The sequence below is a fragment of the Rissa tridactyla genome, chromosome 3, assembly GCF_028500815.1.
Source record: "Rissa tridactyla isolate bRisTri1 chromosome 3, bRisTri1.patW.cur.20221130, whole genome shotgun sequence".
NCBI classification, from domain to species: domain Eukaryota; kingdom Metazoa; phylum Chordata; class Aves; order Charadriiformes; family Laridae; genus Rissa; species Rissa tridactyla.
The window spans coordinates 28,819,796-28,839,940 of record NC_071468.1 but is presented as its reverse complement, the minus strand read 5'-3'; the positions used below and the strand labels follow the sequence as shown (position 1 = coordinate 28,839,940).

Genomic DNA, 20,145 nt, shown 5'->3' with positions numbered 1-20,145 from the left:
TTCTTTCTGTATTCTCTTCATATCAAGTTTTTTTTTCATCTGCTTGTGATTATTCTCGCCACTCAGCCTTCAACTCTATTTTTGTATTTTCTTTTATGAAGGAACAGCCAGTATTCCAGGTTAGGGCTCCTCATTTGCTTACTGAGTGGGCATTACATTTCCTTTAGCAGTCTCTTTCCTGTTTCAGTTGTCTTTGGGTTTTTTGTCTGTTCTGGTTTTCAAACAATTCCTGCACATTTGCAAAGGCTTTTACTGACCTCTCCACATTAGGAAGCTCCCCTCTCCCGACCCCCCCTTCTTTTTTTTTTTTTTTTTTTTTAATGCCCCTGACTTGCGAATAGCCCTTTGAGCCTGAGGAACTGCACCATGCTGCGGCTGGATTACTGATTATACTGCGTTCATTTATTTTTCAAAGCCCATGTGGACTGTTCCAAACCTGGGTACTGTAAGGTACAATTTCTGTAGAAGGAAGGCAATTATTTTTGCAGACTCTTTCTGCTCAGGGATAGTTCATTAGTATTGTCTTGCTTAAAATTTTCATTCCTATATAGGTTTAAAACTATATATTGCAGGCAATATCTACAGAGAGTAGAAACTTAGACTGGAAATACAATTTTGAAAACTTGAAGATACATTAGGGACAATTCTAAATAGCACAGGCAGAAGCCCTTCTGAAATAGAGGAGTAATATGTTTATATTAAATAGAAGCTGAGTGTCCCATGACGCAGTAAGAAAAAGACTAAGCTCAGCAGTTAAAAATGAATGTTTTGAGTGTCATATTTAAAGAATACTTATTAACCGAAGCTTTATACTTTTCTGAGATTAAATATCTTACTCGTATATGCGTATCTCTGGTTATGAGCCAACCTTTCTCAGTTTTAATCTTGATTTGTAAAGTTGTTTCAATGAATAAAGGGTGAAGGACAAATCCAAATAAAACTGTTTCTTGATGTGTTTATCTAAGAGGCCCCAGGAAGTGCTGTATATGAGTTCCAGGCCACAGGCTGAAACTGATTTTCATCAACAGAAACAGGAATGCAATGTAATGAGCCTGCAACTGGTTAAAATCAGACCACTTCTAATTGATTATGCCTGTCTAAAGGGGCTACAATTACAAAGAGATTTTCAGAGTACAACCCTGCCTAGGCCTTTCCTACATTACGATTATTTTCTGTAAGTGATTTGTTGTCTTCAATTAATAAAATCTGTCTCTTAAAGTGCAGGACAGCCCTTAGGGAATTTACTTCACAAATTCAAAACAATTTAAAATGTTGGATAAGGAAGGCAGGGAGTAATGGATACCGAAAGCGTTTTGTCCAGCTAAAAATTTATTACTGGCCAAATGATGATTATTTATCTTAAAATAAACAAAAAAACCCCAAACCCGTAGTTATTCTCATTTGCTGTTTTGGATGGAAGTGTTGCCTGATTCACATCACTGGGAAAATAGTTTTCTTTCCTTGAGTTGATAGGCAAAATCTAGAGTGTTTTTTCCAGCTCCTGATGCGCTTGAGGGTCTTCTGATGTGCAGAGATAATACATAATGCCAAGACTATGTAAACTTACAAGTATTTTCTTCAGTTATCAATTACAGTTAGAACTCAGAAAAAAAAAATGAAGCCATTTTTAAAGAAAAAAAAGTTAAAATACATAAATAAAAATACTATTTTTGCCTTTATTGAGAGCAAACAAAAGTTCCTACCAGATTTAGGCTTATTTGATGAGCTAATGTCTATTGTCAGTATTAATAATTATTAATAATAGCCAGTGAATTTGTACTTGCAGACCTCTTTGATATATTGTCTCCACAGTAACTGTTTTTATAGGCTTGAAATCACAGATGCCCAGGGCCTCTTCAGTCTAATGGGTAGAACAGTGCAGTCGTCTTCCAGAGAATTTTCTGGTACTTGTACCTTGCTAAAGAGCAGTTAAGTTCCTCCTCCAGAAGTAAACCAGCACCAGAGTGGGTGGTGTCGGAACAGGGGGATGTTCCTGACCTTGACACTTCAGACATTACTGGAGGAAGCAAATAAGACTTGTAGGCATATTTGGAGAGGGAAAATGCCTCTGAGTCCAGGTGAGATCCGTGTGTGTGTCCGAGGTTATGCACTTTTCTCTGCACTCAGAGATGGGCTTTGCAAGAGACAGAGTACCAGCCTACTGACAGGCTATGCTGTGATAGAGTGGATAAGATTCTTCTGTTAGGTATGTGGACTTCTGACAGGACCTGTCATAGGCATTCCTGCTTTCATATCTTCTCCTGGAAATTGGTGTCTGAAGCTAAACAATAAGATGAAAGTATCACTGAGATCCTGCGGTGCTGATAACACAGGAGCCAGAGCGCTGCATTGCAGTGAATGCTCAGATCTGTCAGATGCTCTGTCTCTCTGTAAAGGATGAAGAATGCCACAAGACAAAGTGGTCACGTTTTCTTTCTTGCTCATGTCTCGGAATGGTTTTCTGGTAGTATTTCATCAATTCAGGAAGGGAAAAATGGATGCAACTTGCTAAAATATACTTGACTAATAAAAGTGTATTTTACCCAGGCTTGTATTCCAAAAAAATGGCACTTGTCGATAAGTACTGTGTTGAGTCCATAAAACCCATCAACGTAAGTGAAATGGGATGTTGAACAGAAGTCAGGGAAAAGATGAAAGAAAAATTTGCCAAAGATAATCCTTCCGAGTTGTTCTTTTATTCTGCATATATGCTGTGAATCTCCTGTCTGGTTTAGCCTGTTATCGAGTATAGTCTCTTCAAAATTCAAGTTTCATGAGAAAGAGAAAACATTTAAACAGGATGTCAAACAGGATGGATCTGTGATTTAGGAGAAGCTGCCACTTGAAGTCTAACCATGCGTTTTTGCTTTCTACATTTGAGGTGGAAGAATTTATAGAAGTTCTTGAGATTAACCAAACTCCACTGTTGTTTTCATCAGTGGGAACAGTTACTCGGTATTTACATAATTAATCCTGTTCATATATAGACTGTTTTGATATCAAAATGGAGCTGCCAGTATTCTGCTCTCACTAATCTATTCTTTCCTTGAGTTTTCTGAAAGCAGCCTTCCATTTTCTTACTGTCTTCCAAACAGCTAAACCTTTTGTAGACGTAGCTTGGTTAAATTCTTAAATCCTGCTCATGAACAACAGAAACAATTGCAAAAAATACTGTGCATCACACGTGTGTATGAGATCAGAAACATGGGCAATTATGTACAACTGTCCCCTGGTTTTGTCCTTTGTTATGCTCTCAAATATGACAAAATACTGTGTTTTAAATAACGTATATTGGAAATACCATTCTCTTAGTTATATTTGTCCTTTTTAATTAGAAGTTATAAAATGTATTGGTAGAAATAGTATGCATTATCAAACTTCTAGCTGCTTTCCAATGAAAGCACAAATCATTTCTTTAAGTAGGAATCTCTTAAATGTTTTGCCCAAATGATACAATTTGTAGGACTTATAAATAGCATTTGAGGGCTGTGCCTGCTTTTTTTCTATATTGTACTTACTCTTTCTTATTTTCACAAGAAGCTAAATGGTAACTAAAATAAGTTTTTCTGCAGGCTAACTTAAAAAACTGATAATGTTTAAATGGTAAAAATTTGACAGGAATAACTAGGTTGGATATTTTAGCCATGCTTTAATTTCTTTACCTAGATCCCTAAGAAGTGTCGCCAAACAGTTATTTGAACAAAAATGCTGGCAGCTTGTTGTGCGTGATTTGGTTATGTGGTCTAATTAGCTTAAACTTAAGAAATTCCATCTCAACAAATTGAAAGCAATTTTTGTTTGTTATGTCAAAATTATATAAACTTTGTGTGCGAGTATATTGACAGTGGCACTTGGTCAATGTTATTTTGACTCAAGGAAGGTAGAGGTTTAAAAGATATTTATAGAATCAACAAAATGGCCTACGCTTACTGACATTAAATTAGACAAGTCAAAAGGAAGTGTAGTTGGGTACCCGATATTCTAATTCAATGCAGACAGGAGAATGCAGAAGTTGAGGATGACATTGTTGGAGGTCCAAGAGACAGGGGGTGGCTGGGAGTTGTACAGTCAGTAAAATGCCAGAGGCAAATCAAGTGAGGGGCGTACTATGTTAAGGTGGCCCAAAGACAGTGCAAAAGTGAGTACAAGGCGGAAAGACAAAACAAATGGACCAAGGCCAAAAGGAATAAATGTTGGGAGAAAGGAGGTGGAGGTGTGCAATGCCAATGGGGTGGTCAAGGAAATGTCCGAGGCAGAACTTGCGGCACGGATGTGGGAGGAGGAAAGCAGAAGTGTTTTCAGAAAGATCGTGGGGGCACAGTGAAAGGAGGCTTGCGGAGGGTAGAGCGTGATGTTGCTGGAATGCTGTGTTGAACAGGGTATATGGAAAGGTGTTACAGGAAATAAGTGACGCTAGCGAAGAGTGGAGTTGATTGTGTTTGTTAATGTTAGCAGTTAAATTTCTGTCCCCTTGTGAAGATGGTGACTGTTCCTCCTTCTGAAATCCTGTTTCAAGTTCTCTTTAGATTCCAGCATGTACCACTAACTGACTTGCACTGTCTCTATGGGATTTTATGGTTTTCAATGAATGCAAAAAAAGTGGAAAACTCAATCCTGTGCCAGAAAGAAGCTTTAAGAAAAATAGCAGTCTCAGTGTCCAGATCAAATGCTTTTTTCACTTTTTTTTTTCTTTGAAAACTTTCCCTTATACTATACAAAATGCAATGGGATGGTTCTGTCCTTAACAATACATTATCCCTGGATTACGTTAATTGCTCATGTTTGTAGTTTTGAATTGTATTATGAGTACTGATGCTTAGTCTCTGATGTTGAAGATGTTGCAGATGTCTTTAAAAGAAAACATCCTTCTTAAAATATGCCCTTTTCCTGATCATCAACAGTTTTCTTAGTTCCACATCGTAATAAAATATGCTTTTCTGTTCTCTTTGGGATTTTTTTCCATTTACCAGTGACTTCGCCTAATCCACTTTTAATAAAAAGGGAAAATATGAAAGAAAATACTTTTCCTTAATATTTGTCTAGGAAAATCTCTTCTTGGCACCGATTACCTTTCAGCCTTCTCTCTATTCATATGATCTCTACAGATAGCCTTGGATAGATGGTAGTTTGTAAGTGCAAAGGATTTTAACCTCTTCTCAATCCATAACTAATGGCAACTTCCTGCAGGTCTTGGTGAATGATGATGACTATACCGACTTTTGATGCTTAGACCCCCTTCCCGTAACATTGTACTGCAGACATAACAGCATTTTGTAGCTGCTTTTGTAAATTTTCTCTGACTTTACAGATTGTCAGTTTTCTGATGTCAGTAATAATTTCTTCCCTTTTTTGCTTCTTTGTTCTTTTCTGGAGCCTGTAGTAGGAAGATGGAAGATGGCATGGATGCTCAAGGGGCTGCATACAGGATTTGATCTCAATGTTTATCTAGAAGTGTGCAAATACTTAGATGTATTGTAATCATGGATACAGAGAAAAAGCCCCTCACACGATATACACTTGATGATATGGAGAGTTGTCCAATTGGCAGTAGCCTAGACAGCTACTTACTTTAGGTAAAATTACCTAAATCCAACAGAAATACATAATCAGTCCTGTACGTCAGCTGGCAAAGTGATGAAACAAGTTTAGGTTTTAAATATGGAAGGAATTCAGATGACTTGTGTCACTTTTGAACATATTGTAGAATCTCTGAGATGAAAGATCAGCTGAACTAACTGTGCATCAGTTGACAGCTTATTAATCCCTGAGCAGGGAAGTCTTCCTGTCCTTACAGTATGTATCTACTTATTCTGGGAACAGACTATAGAATAGAGCCTGCCCGCCACTGCGGGGAAGAGCAGAAGTCAGGCAGGGCACAGGTTTTGGAGCTGGCTAAACTCGAGGAGGTTTGTAGCTAGAGATTCATCAGGTCTGCTAATTCCATTCTGCTCCTCTTCCTTTCCTCCTCATTTTCAGATGATGAAAGACCATTTAACTTCATATAACTGACTGTGAGCATCAGTTGATCACAAATAGGATTAAAAAAGCAACCCCTCAGACCTACATGATGTGACATAGATGTTTTATGCATATCTCAATGTTGCGGGCATAAAGGGATTGAGGAAGACTGTGGGATGTTCATGCACTGTGTTGAGGGGAACAAAGTTTTTGTGTAAGATGTGTCCCTTCCTAGAAGAGAGTCGAATTTCTTCCTGTCCCACAAATGAATCAATCCTTAAGGGGGGGGCGGGCCTCTTGGAGGCTCTTTTGCATCTGTCGGTGTCCTGGACAAGCCTGCTGTTTGCCGGGATCCTTATTTGTTCTTCCTTCTCACAGCAGCTGGTAATTCAAACTGTACAGTGATTTTTGTGTGTAAAGAAAAGTATGTCTTTACTGTATCTTAACAACAGAGACAGATATTTACTTTCGGAACCAGTGCGGTTTTTTGGTTTAGTCGGCTATTTTTGATGTAAGCCAAAGAAGAGAGTTTACTTAAAGTTAAGCAGAAGAAAAAACATTTACATGAAAGCCAGGAAAGATTTCTAAGTTGAAAGCAGGAATATTTCCACTGCATTGTAATAAGACAGGGGCTTGCTTTCCTTCTGTACATATTTGTGTGAAAAAAGAGTGTCGGAGAGCATGCGGAGCACAAGACAAATGCAGAAGGATTTGCTCTATGGTGTGCTGAGGCTAAGCAAATATGCAGACAGTCTTATTTTGCTGAAAGCCTTACTGTTGAGACATCCACTTTTAAAGAGACTTTCTGTAAAAATAGATGAGCCATGGTGTCCAGTCTTCCACAATTACATGGGAAAAACAGAAGTCATCCAGAAGGCTTCCAAACCAGAAGAAGTATCAGATACGCACAGAAAAAAGAGGATCTGTGGCAGAAGACTCTTGTATTGCAGTCTCTGCAAGCTAGTAGTTCGAGGAGTGAACAGCTCCGCCATGATTTTTATATGAAAATAATTTTCCCCTTCAAAGATGAAGACACAGAGTGAAGTTACGTTGGCCTTGCAGGATTCAAACGAAGGTTTACTGAAGCAGATCTGAAGGTTGGTTTGTGGCCAGCTCCTGGAGTCAATGGAAAGATCACCAGGCTCTAGCAAGGTTGGCAGTGTTGACACCAACAAAATGAAAGACACTCTCCCCCTCTGCCCCTAGTGTTTATCTCTTTTTGTTCACCTAATACTGCTCTCCCTTGCCTTGCCTAGAGCTTTGACCCTTCCATCCTGTTGGTTTTCATGATACTGCTTGCACGTATGATAGCTATACCTCAATGCAAAGCAACGTTGATAGGAAACAAAAGCACTTCTCTTGCAATACACTTAGAAATATATACTTGGTTTGAACAACTGAGCTAGTGGACTCGTGTATTGCTGAAACACAGCCGAGGAGGGAAGCACGTAGGAAGCTGGGAGGGTGCAGGGCTCCAAAACTGAAGCCGTTTCTCTTCTCAAACCAAGACACTTGAACTTGAACCTTTTTCTTTCAGCTGCCTGGGATTATTTCTGTTGTTAAACTGGTATCTGTGGAGTCAGGCTATGTAAGAACTGGGAGGAAGGCCTAATCCCTCTCCAAGGCAACCAGACGGTTCAGAAATCAAGGAATTCTGGCAGTTGTATACTTGTCGTGTGACATAGGCTTTAATGCTAGTTTATGCTATGATGCTGGTATGTACTGCCAGTCTGTTTGGAGGCGTTTTAGAAAATGTAGCAAATAAAATATACAAGTTCGCATGTTATGAAATGAAAGCCATCTGTGTCATCTAGAGGATTGCGCTGTGACATAGGTTCACAGTGATATTGCAGTTTCTTTGACTACATCAAGCCCGTTCAGAAAAGAAATTGTAGTGAAAACATGAATGACAGAACTAATGGTTAGGTAATATGTCTTTCAAATGTTAGGTAATATCTCTTTCAAATACCATATTTCTTTGAAGCTTGTCCAGAATTACTCAGAAAATGCTTCTGCCTTAATATGCTAGATGGTGTACAACCATGTCAAGTGTCTATCTAAATGTCAAACAAATTAAGATGGCTTTGGAAGAATTTGAATTTGAAAGGACAGGATATTTAACTGTAAATAGAAGGCTTAGGGAGATGTCTTCACAGACGACAACATGAATCCATATTTGTGTTGCAGCTTCGTGTCAAATTCAGTAATTTAGTAGTAGTATTTGGACAGGCTTTTAGTAGTACTCAGTGCTTGCTTAGTTATAAATAGCAAAGTTGTATGGCAACGAATTGTCTTCTTGTAGATACCGAAAAAATCTAAGTGAGTTTGCTTTAATCTTTGTATTTACCTTTAATGCATTTTGGCATTTTAAAAACACTAAACTTCTAACATCCCTCAACACCAGTGGCAGTGGTGTTCTCTTCTGTGCTTCTTCATGATTTCCCTTACTTGTATTAGAATTTTGTGGGATATAGCATATTAATTTCCTTGCAGTACAAGCTATGCAAACATCTGAACTGGACAAAGATCTTGGCTTCGCTATTAGAAAACCTATTACAAACCTATTAGAAATTCGCTATTAGAAAACTTTTTGTTAACTCCAGGAGCTGGCCAAGCACTAAAGAAGGTTCTCGGGCTGTGCTGTGCCGTGTCATGTGGGCAGGTTGCACCGGTGTAAATGGTTGGAATGTCACAGTTCCTGTGCTGATACCTAAGAAGGATTACAGTGCAGCACCTTTCTTCTGAGCTGTGTTAACTGTTCAAAGTTAACAGGCATAGGAAGGCATACTGGATTTTTTTAATCAGTAAATTCTTTAGATTGATACACACAGGACGGATCTATTTATGTAGAAGGGGCATCTTCTTAATAGTAACATTTCCTGTTAACTATGCAAAGCGTGGGATTTTCAGTATTACCAGAATGGCCCTGTCATTGGTTCTCCTGTTTCAGTTGCAGCTGGGTAGGCTGATGAACAGCACTTTCTCCAGTCTGATCTCTGATTTTAAAGCTATTCTATCAAGTATAATATGATTGCATATTTGTATTTGGTGCTTTTTGAGGTTTCCAACTACCTGCATTTTCTCCAAATATATTTAATACTGTTTATTTGTCTTAATCACTAGTGCAAAGGCATGTGCAATTTGCAAGGCTGTATTAGTAGCTTGATTGAAGGAAATACTTATCAAACGGCTATAAATGGCAAAAATGACAGGCAATCTGCCTGCGAAGTATTGTAGCATTTTTTAAGTTGTTTGAATCTTTCATCCCATGTGTTGAACATTTTGTACTTTCAGAAAAGTTTGTGTCCTCATTTCATTCTGCTTAAATATGAATACACATGGTATCTAGGAAAGCTGTTTTATAATTTGGAATCAGTCTAAAATGAAGGAGAACTATGTTTTAATTTAATGCCTGAATTTACCTTGTGATACATTTTGCATACCTCATGTTTTTCAACTTCAGAATCACTTTATGGTCTGAAGCAGATGGTAACATCATCTGGTTGTCACTTAGTTTTATTCTCATTTCAGGAATGCAATTGTTTGGGTTTTGGGAAGAGATGAACAGAGTTATTTCAGATTCTGAACTGGTGTCCAGTATTCCCTACTCATCTGCAGTACCAGGACTGATACAGTATCTTCAGAGCGTCACCAAACTTGTAATATCAGTGCTGTCGGTGACTGCAGGTCCTGACATCCAGGACAGCAGTTCACCTGTTGCAAAGAAAGTAGCCAAGCCATCATTGTCAATAGTTCATCTCCTTCACTGTGAGTTTCACGAAGTACGTCTGCTTGCGTTGGAAGCAATACTGCTCTGGTTGAAACAAATAAATTCCAAGCAGATTGCAGAAGGAGGAGGTGTATTGTGTTTACTTACTGATTTGGAAGGCACTCTTCTCACAATGGCTTCGAAGGAAAAGAATCTCCAGTGTTTTTGCAAGGTAGGAGAGTGCTATTTTGTTGATACTTGATATGTTTTCAGTAAATTATATTCTTAATTTTTAAAAATATGTTTCAAACCTGAATGGTGTTTTTTAAATAGTATGTGAGTGCATCTGGGTTTTTTTACATTGAATAGAAGCTGTACTATAATTCTGTAACAGATGTTCTTGGCAGAAAAGCAAGAATTTCCTCTTTCCGTTCTTAGCACTGTCAGGAGAGGACCTTTGTGTTCTTAGAATGGGGTTTAAGTCAGTGTTTTATTGATCTCAAATTTACACATTCATGTTGAGATTGATTGTAAATTCTTTGTGAATTCTGTGTGCAGGTTCTGGAAATTCTTTATAATATGGATCTCAGAAATGTGCTTCCAAAGACTGAATGCTTTATAAATATGAATGCAAATGAGCTCTTAACCTGGAGTTTAAACATTGTAGATACCTCCAACAGGTATGGTCTGTCATGCTTGTTAAAATACTTATATTTTAAAACCTTTAAATGTTGAAGCGTTTATTTCTTGGTTTTGGACTATCTGTTGATTTAAAAATCCATGTTTCAGAAAAGTGAGTGTGGCTTATTTGAATAAAGAGAGCTCTTGATGAGAATTTAGAAGTTAGACATGGGTCTAAATTATTAAAAAGGCCCACAAGTCATTCTGGCAAGCACCCTGTTAAATGTCCAGTATCACAGTTCCTGAAATAAGAAGTTACTCCAGATGTCAGATGATAGCCAACAAGCATAGCTCTTCCTGAAAGGTAACTGGGAAACACCTTAACACATAGAATCGATCCAAACATACACTGGGAATCTGCCATTCATCCTGTCCTGGTTTATCTGCAGACGGTCTGTAGAAAGAGGGACTGGTCTGGTCTCACTTGTTGGATTGGCAGAAATGGTTAACCCTAATCCCTAGGGTTCCCACACCTTAATCAGACTGTAAAGTCAGCAGAAAGCACTGAAAATGTTGAGCTAGTTTGTAGTTTGTACTGAATTAGAACCTGTGTCCATCCATTCATAATGGAATGGACAAAAAGGGTTAAAGAGTCCAGGCTCTAAGGTCAAGACCATCCTGTTTCTAATAGTCTCTTTTTTTAAGCCATATAAACATTGCACCCCAGTGTTAGCAATATAGAATATTTAGGGTATAGAGTGTAGAACAGCATTTTATAACTGTGCGCATTGGCTGCTGATTTGCACTAGATTTTTTAAGTTTAAATGATGATGTGAAGTGTTTATTTCTGGAATGAAATAAGATACTTGTGGTAAAATAACACTGACTGGTGCTGTTAAAGGGAAATAGCTGAAATAGCAGACCTTACTGCTCAGGTGTTGCCTTTCCCTGGGGCGGCACCAGCCCATCAGGAACTAGGGTGCCAAGTGCCGTGTCCTTAGGCCCTGCTGGGCAGCATGGAGGCTCAGGAGCTGGCAGTTGACATATTCTGCACTAGTAACATTTCTAGCAGCTATACAAGAGATATTCCTGGAGCTTAACACCAACTTGAAGAGATGCTTTTGTTTATCGTTTCAAATAATATCTGATTTGTGTGACTTGGTTTCCATTTTCAAATGTGTTTTTCTATGGTAAGTATGCAGATAGAAAATGAACACAAGAGGTGAAAGTAGGCACATATTTCATTTGCATATCAACAAAAAGCTTAACTAATGTTCAAATCTGTAATGTAAAAATTCCAAGTGGTCAGCTTGCAAAATACCCATTGGTGATAATCAGGAATGATTAAAAGCTGGCTGGGTTTTTTTTTCTAGAGGTGAAATGACAGCAGAAATAGCTCCTTTTTTTGATATGTCCTTTGCCTTGTTTTCTCAGCACTGAAGTTCAAAGCATAGCTCTCAAATTTGCCTCCAAGTTGGTTATCCATCTTTTGCAGAACCATCAGCAGGTAAGGGCAATGGAGCTGCTTAGCAGTGTTGTAATTCTGGAGGTTTTAGTGATTGGAGTAATGTGGCTTCCTTTACATGAAAGCCCCAAGCTTGTGTTTTCTTGTGTCTTTGCACCTTTTCTGGCATTACGTCGTCTTCTCTGAATACACTGCCATGTTCTGAAATGAAACAGACGCAGATATCATCTCCGTATATCCCTCTCAAAGTCATTTCAAGTTAAATACATAAGTAAATTTTTCTGATGGATTAATTTCAACTTCTGAGAGTATTCAAAATAGGTCACTGTAATGTGGAAAGAGACATGCCGACGGTGATTAACACATGTACTGAATCCAGTCCGTTTGCAAAAGTGCAGCTTTGTTGTGGTTTCTGGTCGCTGGGGAGCCAGCAGGAGAGCGGATCCGAGGGGAAGGCACGAAGCTGAAGCCATGGTTGGGTGCAGTTCCCTTCCTCACTGTGTGCAGTACGAGCTTGCCAAGTCTCAGGCTGAAGTCACTGAGCACACCAGCCTGTTGTCTGCATGGAGTTTCTCATTGAATTTCCTCTTAAAAATTTGTTTTTAAAATGCGAGAGTAAATATAATAACCCTTGTAAAATTCAAGGCTTTGTGTTCTCCGTTCCTGTTTATAGTCTATTTAATTTAGATTTATACCAGCACAAATTACTGGCTCGGATTTCTTTTGGTTTTAAATTGTCAGTCTGTGATGTCACGTATGTATGTGTAGAGCAGTGCTAAGGCGGTTTTAATGGTAGAAAATTTTAATTTTTTTTTTATGTTTTCAAAGACACAAAACCCACTTAATGGATATTTAAAAAATAGACACAATTCTCATGATCTGTTTTAAAGTGAAATTTTTTTTTTCCTTACATAGCTGTTATTTTTCATAGGATGTGCAGCAGAATTGATTCATATTGTAGGCTAATAATCTTTTCTCATTGTAAAAAACAGGAAGCCACAGATTTGCACATAAGAATTGGGAACATGATTTATGATGTTAAATCTTTTTGTTTAAAAAAGGCAAAATGCAAGAACTTCAAGTTATAAGCTTTAAAATAACCATATCAACCTGGTTTCACAAATAGATGTGGAACATGTTATTCCTCTCAATTTACAAAGAGGAATTAATGAAAAATGCTGTAACAATCATAACTGTAGTAATGCTAAAACAACTTTCTCTAATAAGCATGTAAATCATGGGAGATCTAAGACATCTGTACAGAGAGCGCTTGCTGCTTTGTGAAAGACCAAGGACATCAGTTTTCCATCTAAATTCTTTCTTTGGGCTTGTATCCGTAGAAGAGACTGCCTCTCTTCCATAGGTAAAAGTCAAGTGCTGTCTTTCAAGATAGTCTATGTGTCTGTTCAAAATTTGAGTAATTGTAAGATCTTGGGAGATTTTTATTATTTTTTTTTAACCTGTTAGAGAATTTGTAAGACATGCTCTGGCTCTGTCCCTATGTGCAGTGCACATGACCGTGTACCACACAGAATGATGCAGAGTACGACCAAGGTTTCATTTATCGCTCAATGAGTCCTCCTGTGCTTCTCTGCCCTTTAACTCAACTCACCTTTTCACTGGTTCTCTTCTTTACCTTATCTGGTTGTTCATTTTTTCACCTGCTGTAATTAAAAATAAGTAAAAAAAGGAAAGAAAGAGGAAAAAAAACCCATAATTAGTTACACATACCTTAGGTATCTCCAGGTCGAGCTGATTCTGCTTTTCCTGTTCTCCTGCGCATGATGTTCACATCTGTTTGGTTGTTTTATTTCCTCTGGAGCTTCCTTCTAATTGCTGTAGCGCACACTTGCTCATGGCTGTGCCTGCATGCCACCTCCTGCAGTTTGCACGTTCTGCTTTCTAACCTGTGCTTGAGGTTCCCGCACCTTGACTGACCCACTGCCCTCCTGAGTGTGGCATTTGCAGGGGATCCCAGCTCTTTTCTTGGTCACTTCTGGAAGTTAGCATTTTCTTTTCCCAGTTATGGCCTGGCTGTCCCAATGGAGGTCAGAGTTTACAGGTCTTGGAAGCGCTATTTGAGTTACAGGTAAAATGTACATTATTTCTTTCCACAAAAAATCTAGTAGTCATCACTGCACATCAGAAAGAGTCTAAGCTTTGTCCTGTTACTACTAAGTAGTAGTTTTCTTAGCATATGTCTAAGGATTAAATATTTTCCAGAAGACGGCAATTGGATTTTATGGGAACCCAAGGTACCTCAGCAATCTCATTTAAAAAAAATTTCCATTCCCAGTATCTGGAGAGGAGACAGATGGAGCTGCATTCACCCCTTTACCAAGCATTGCATCGTTACCAAAGCCTAAGATTGATGCTACAGTTCATATGCGCTTAGTTGTTTTGCCAGATATGTGTATTTGTCTTCGTGTAGGATACTTCTGAGAATTGCTTCTCTTTGTTATAGTCCAGTATATTTGTCTTTGGCTTACATGTTTAGAAGAAATGAGGACACAAAGATATGCTTTGACTTGTGTGGTCATTGGTGAGTCTAGTGTGAAGGGACAGAGCAAGAGAGTTGCCTATGAATACTGCTCTGACTAAAAGAAAATCTCCCATCTTAACCATCTGTGACATAATTAGCCAGCTTCTGAATGGACAATGTGGGGTTCATCACCTTGAAAAAAACATGCATTTACTGATGAGTGGTATCCCTTCATCAGGCCTAGTTTAATGTGATGGTAAGCAGTAACACCAGATTGTACAGCATACTTCTCACAAGTTCTGTGCCTTCAGATTTCAGAAGTCGTCCTGAAAAAATGGGTTCAGCTGATAGTTTATTTTTGTGGAGATGAGCAACAGACAGAGATGCTGTTAGCAGCTGCTGAAGTTCTTAAAAGTGTAACGTCGTTCCTTTTGATCAATGAGAAGCTCATTCTTGGTGAGTAGTTTGTGGAGTGACATCTATATATATACTTTTGTTTGTGAGATAGTATACTTCTTAAATTGAAGATGGTGGTGTTTTTAAAAAGTCAGATATTTATTTTGAGATGTGTCTTTTAAGAGGTATTGATAACATTTAACAGAGCTAAATCTGTTATGAGGTAAACATGGTACTATTAAATGTTCAAAGTGTCAACTCTGGCAATCTTAACCTCTACCATCTAGTTAAAGCTCTTAGAAGGATGGACTTTATCATTTTATATCAAATGAAGACAGTGGAGGTATTGGAGTGAAGAACTCCCAAATGCTGTGCTTCTCGTTTGTGGCCGTTTGGATCTGGTCTATAGCTGATGGAAACAGTTTCCTCTTTGATCTTGTCAGAACAGTTGCTGGCTTCCATGCTTTCCAGTCAGGGAGATGTGAAGGTCTGAAATAAAAAGATGGCAGCAGTTTGTATCCTGCATAAGATCTTAACAAAGGAAAACAAACACCACCAACTCCCAAATTCCCCCCAAAACAGTCCAGAAAAGAAAGCCCCGAGGCCTCAGTGGACAAGCCATCTGAACTAGCTCTTTGCTCTGAAAATCGGGCCAGGGAAGGAAAGATGCAAAGCCAACCCTCCATATTACCTAGAATTGTCAGTCTGGGGTTCTTCACAAGTGTGAAACTGTCGGTACTGCAGTGAGAAGCTTAGCAAGTCAAGGTCATGATCTGCTGTTTAGTGGTAGTAATACAAACCCAGAATTATTCCCTTAAAGTTAAAGGGGTTATGCACATATAAACAGTTTTTACTTTTATGCCTTGCTCTGCATCAGCTTGCTTGACCGCATATAGTAGAAGTTGTTAAATAAAATTGTGCTTGTGTGAAATGGAGTTGTAGTCATTCCCATAAGCTTCCAATAAGTATGTTCATAAGAGGAAGAGGGTGAATACATTCTGGATGATCCCATCATCTCTCCATCATGTTGCTTGAGGGTTCAGAAAAAGTCTTCTGGAAAATCCATTTGCAGACATCCACCTTTCCTGGAGATACAGCAGAAACTTGTGTAGGTGGGAAAGCTGGCCATCGTATCTAGAAGGGAATAATTATTCTGCCCTAGCTGTGCCAGGATAACATTATTGTGTGTGTCATGCTAGAAAAAAAAGCAACTTCTTTCTGAAGTAATTATACTCCGTGCTATTCCCACATGGGGAAGTTATATGAAATACAGGAATGCTGCTTCTGCCTGTGTAGTAAAGCCTTAAGCAATTAATTTTGGCCAAGCAGTGAAATACACTTAATTGTCTGGCTAGCCCTGTAATACAAATTTCTGATAGACCTGTTGATAACATGCTTGAAGAAAAACAGCGCAGCAATGAAGCACCAACTCTGGTCTCTGTGATCACCAGAAAGTAATATCTAACAGCTGGCTGCCTCTAAAAGAGACCTTCCTGTGGATTCCTTTAATGAGTATGTTTGAGAGCTGAAAGGTCCGCTGAAAAGTACCCCAGCAAACCTATAAGTACAGCCTTGTGACTTCAGCTAGTCATCCTTAGTGTGACACCACTAAATGGCACAAGAGTTTGGGAGTATGGCTTGTGAGATGTGAATTGCCACTGGGGAGGTATGTGGAGTCTGCCTGTTTGGGGTTTACCAGATGAACAGCTCCCTTTTGGCAGTTGTCTCTGATTAGTCTTAACTGTGTGCAGGTAATTACCCCATGGATTAAACCTGGCTTGTTTCCACCAGATAGTGGGTGTTAGGGTGGCAGGGTGTGTTGATGAGTGGTGGGGTGAGGTGGATGTGGGAGAAGTGGGTGATGGGTAGATCCCTGGGAGGTGGGATCGCTTGCTGTTTCCTGCAGGGAATGGCATTTGTGGCCAGCGCTACTGGCAGTATCTGAACAAAACTTGGTTTGGCAGCCTGTGCTCCAGGCAGATTGTGACACCAACTCCATGATCACAGTGCGTTGGTCAATCTCCAGCAGTAAAACTTTTGCTGTTGCCAAACAGGAATTCTCCACTCCTAGAAATCATAGAAAATTCAGAGCACCCACGACTTAAAGTTGAAAGAGAGGTTCGTTCTCTTATCTGTTGACCACTGTTTAAACCAGCCTGGGTCAACCACCTAGATAAAGTTCACACATGAAGAAAACATCTCGATCGTACTGCCAGTTGTCTTCCCATGGCTTACCAATGGATTTCTCATGCCCGTGTTTGTGTTTCACTGCATTTGTGGTGTTTAGGTGTGGAAACAGAGCTCTGTAACTTCTTCGGATGCATGTAAGAAATAGAATTCTAATTTTTCTCCATAAATAAATATAGGACTGTCTGATACCCTCACTATGTGGAAATGTGTGGTCCTACTGCTGCAGAATGAAGATTTGGTAGTAAGGGATGCGGCTGCTGAGGTTATACAAGTGGCACAGTCTGAAAAAAAGAGCAGTGAAGGAACAGGTATGTTAACTTTTCTTTACTTTTAAATATTATTGGATACCTGGAAGACAAAAGTATTTCTCTTCTCATCATAAACTGTTTTGGTAACTCTAAAGTGGTCCATGCATTTCTTACACATACTATGGAAGATAACAGCAGGTTATGATGTTTGACACCCACCATGCTTTATTATTTTGCTTTTACTCTTGGTATAATTTGCATATGGTTACATGGGTATGTAAAAAAGACAACAGCAGTATTCAGCTTTATGGTTCTTGCTGTGATGAGTCAACTGTCGCATAATTTCACATTTTGGAAGTTCTTTAATACCAGCTTTGTTCTAATATAATGCAGTGGAAGACACTCTTTGAATCCCAGGTCATTATAATAGCCTCATCACAGAGAGACAGGCATCGGGGAACAGTATTCAACTCATTGATTCATTATTAGACCTTGAAATCCATTTAGATCCAGATCAACAAAGACCATTCTCAGCATACCCACAATGTGCTTTTGAGGATGTGGGCCTTTTTGTCTGCATGCCCTAGTTTACTCAACCTTATTAATTTTAAAATAGCCACAAGACTTGAGTAGGCTGAACTAATTAATGTGCTTCACTTTGAGAGTCTTTGCTGACACATTCTTCCATGTGTTGTGAGTAAATTAGAATTTGCTACCAAGTTCATCTCTCTCTGGTGGTCCCTACTGGTCTGTACTACTCAGTAACGCCCGTACCAACTTGTCTGCAGTGAGTTCAAATTAGTCGGCCATTTCCACATGAATTTCTGTTAGACTGGACATAAAGCAGTTTTTTAAAAAAAAGAAAAAAAAAAAAAAGGCTGTAAAAAATGTATGTTTGCCACTACTGTAGACAGAAGTAGCCAGGAACGTGCTCATGTGGCAGATGTGGTTTTGAGCTGGCACTGTTCAGGCACAGCGCTGCGGGGTAGGGGAAGGTAAAAGGGAGGGATGTGTCATCACAGCTGTGGCAATTTATCTAGCCCCAGCTACAGGTCTCTTGATTACCAAGAGGCTCTGCGTATGTGTGCTTCAGGTCCCTGATGCTGACCTTTGCGGGGGCATCCTCAAATGTCACAAGATGGTACTTTCTCTGGAAATAAGGCAATGCTGGATTTTTTCTCTGGCTCTTTATATCTTCTCCCTTCTTCCTTGTTGTATCCCTGTGCCAAGGGGTATTGCCCTGCGACTCGATGAGGGCTCTGTCTTTGTAATTAATACTAAGGTCACTGCAGCGCTTCCTGTTATAACTTACCACTTTGTGAAGCAGAAGTGGCCATAATCGAGGAAATAACATCATAATTGTTATTTATTTGTTATGTTCCTAATTAGGATAGGGACTCGGTCACCAAACTTATGTTAACCCCTTAGTTATACTTAGTTCTGCCCTTCTGTTCTTAAACTGCTTTTAATGAAATCAGCATGACTAGCAGAGAACACTGCTTTTGAAAAGAGAGAATCCAGTTTCTTTCCATCTCCGTTTTACGTTATTATTTTACCTTCCTGTGATCTCTTTTTCGCCCACTAAACTTCTTTCACTTTTTGTGCTTCGCTTTCTAGCTTTTAGAGGAGCAGAGCAAGGAGTTTTGCCCTCGTGGCTTTTATTTAAAACCAGATTAAAATAAGCTTACATTTGAATGTTGTTTGTTATTTTCATTTACTGCCTTTCTTTTTGTGCACATGTGAGAGTACGCATTATGTTTGGGTCTGGGGCTTAGATGTTTCATGGATCACCAGTGCTCTCTGTACTGGCAATGTTTAAATGACATTCAAATATCCACTTATTTTTTCTCAGTTTTCATATCATGAAAGTCAGGTCTTTCACCACAGCACTGATTTTAAAATATCTAAGCTGATACACTGGAATTCATTAGAAGCTGTAAACCAGCTCTCTTTAAACCTTTCATTAAATAACAAATTGCTGCGTGTGTTACACTGACTGACTTTTCATTTCCATTATACAATGACAAATAAGTATTGTGGCTCAGCAGTATTATTATGAGATCAGAGAGAAAGATGACTCGAGATCAGAAAAAGGAATGGATGATTAGAATCCCATTTTCATACGCTCTGTAATTGTTTCAGTTTTATTTCATTGCGATTACCAGTAGCTAACAGGAGAGAGTAGAGAGTCTATTATAATTTCAGCTTCATTTGTGCATCAAAAATTTTTATGTCCTAGCTATTATATTTCCAGAAGTACTGTGCCGTATGGTTACGGTGTGTTTCACCTTTTACTGCTGTTAATTTGCCATACACAGAGTGGGAATGCTGCTCACAAAATCCAAGCATTGGACCTGCCAGAAATGTTGGTCCTAGCTTAATTATATCCACTCCTCACAAAGTTCTCTCTCCTGCTGTGTATACAGCGTGTAAGCCTGTAGCTGCTTACAGAAGGACTAACTCTATTGTCAACTTAGGGAATCAGCACCTGATGTGTTGATTACTATCAGAGATCCAAAGGAATCCATGATTATAGCCTGACAACTGCCCCTGCACTTCATACACGATACAGGCTGGCAGAATAGAGTATGAGAGGGTGTGTACTTGTGTGTAACAGCTGGACTGACTAAATTTTTATTCTGCTTCAGCAGAATAATGTGAAGTTGGACAGTTGTTAATAATAACCTGATTCGCACAGATTGTTCATGTAACTGTTATAGGGCATTTTTCATTCACATACATGTTGCTGAATAACAGTACAAATGTGTAGCATTATGATTGTGTCAAATAATAGGTATTTTCAGGTCATTTATAGGTGGTGAAACCAAAGGCAAATGATCCTGTCTATTAGTGTGGTTTCACTTCCAGTAACAGCTCCTATCTTGTGTAATTCTTTGAAATGTTACGTGAGCTCCTGGAAGAGAATATGAACTTGGTTTCTTGTTATTCCCTCATGACTTTTAGTGAGGGCAAAACCCCCAGTTTCCTCAAGTAACTAATCCATGCAGCTTTGGATCACTCACATTATGAGAGTGGAGTCTGAAACTCAGGGTAACAAATATGATACAAGAACCCC

At 38.9% G+C, this 20,145-nt stretch overlaps 1 protein-coding gene across 7 annotated transcripts in view; it reads left to right on the top strand.

Moving 5' to 3' along the window:
* Nucleotides 1-20,145, top strand: part of THADA (THADA armadillo repeat containing) — a 170,012-nt gene that overhangs the window by 124,905 nt on the left and 24,962 nt on the right. For 5 of the 7 annotated variants that reach the window (XM_054193736.1, XM_054193734.1, XM_054193739.1 and 2 more), the window contains 6 exons: nucleotides 9,490-9,899; nucleotides 10,226-10,347; nucleotides 11,723-11,795; nucleotides 13,777-13,842; nucleotides 14,547-14,691; nucleotides 16,998-17,129. In XM_054193736.1, the coding sequence (XP_054049711.1) occupies nucleotides 9,490-9,899; nucleotides 10,226-10,347; nucleotides 11,723-11,795; nucleotides 13,777-13,842; nucleotides 14,547-14,691; nucleotides 16,998-17,129 (948 nt within the window). The remainder of the gene's footprint in view (nucleotides 1-9,489; nucleotides 9,900-10,225; nucleotides 10,348-11,722; nucleotides 11,796-13,776; nucleotides 13,843-14,546; nucleotides 14,692-16,997; nucleotides 17,130-20,145) is intronic. The other 2 variants (XM_054193740.1, XM_054193738.1) reach the window with 1 other exon arrangement.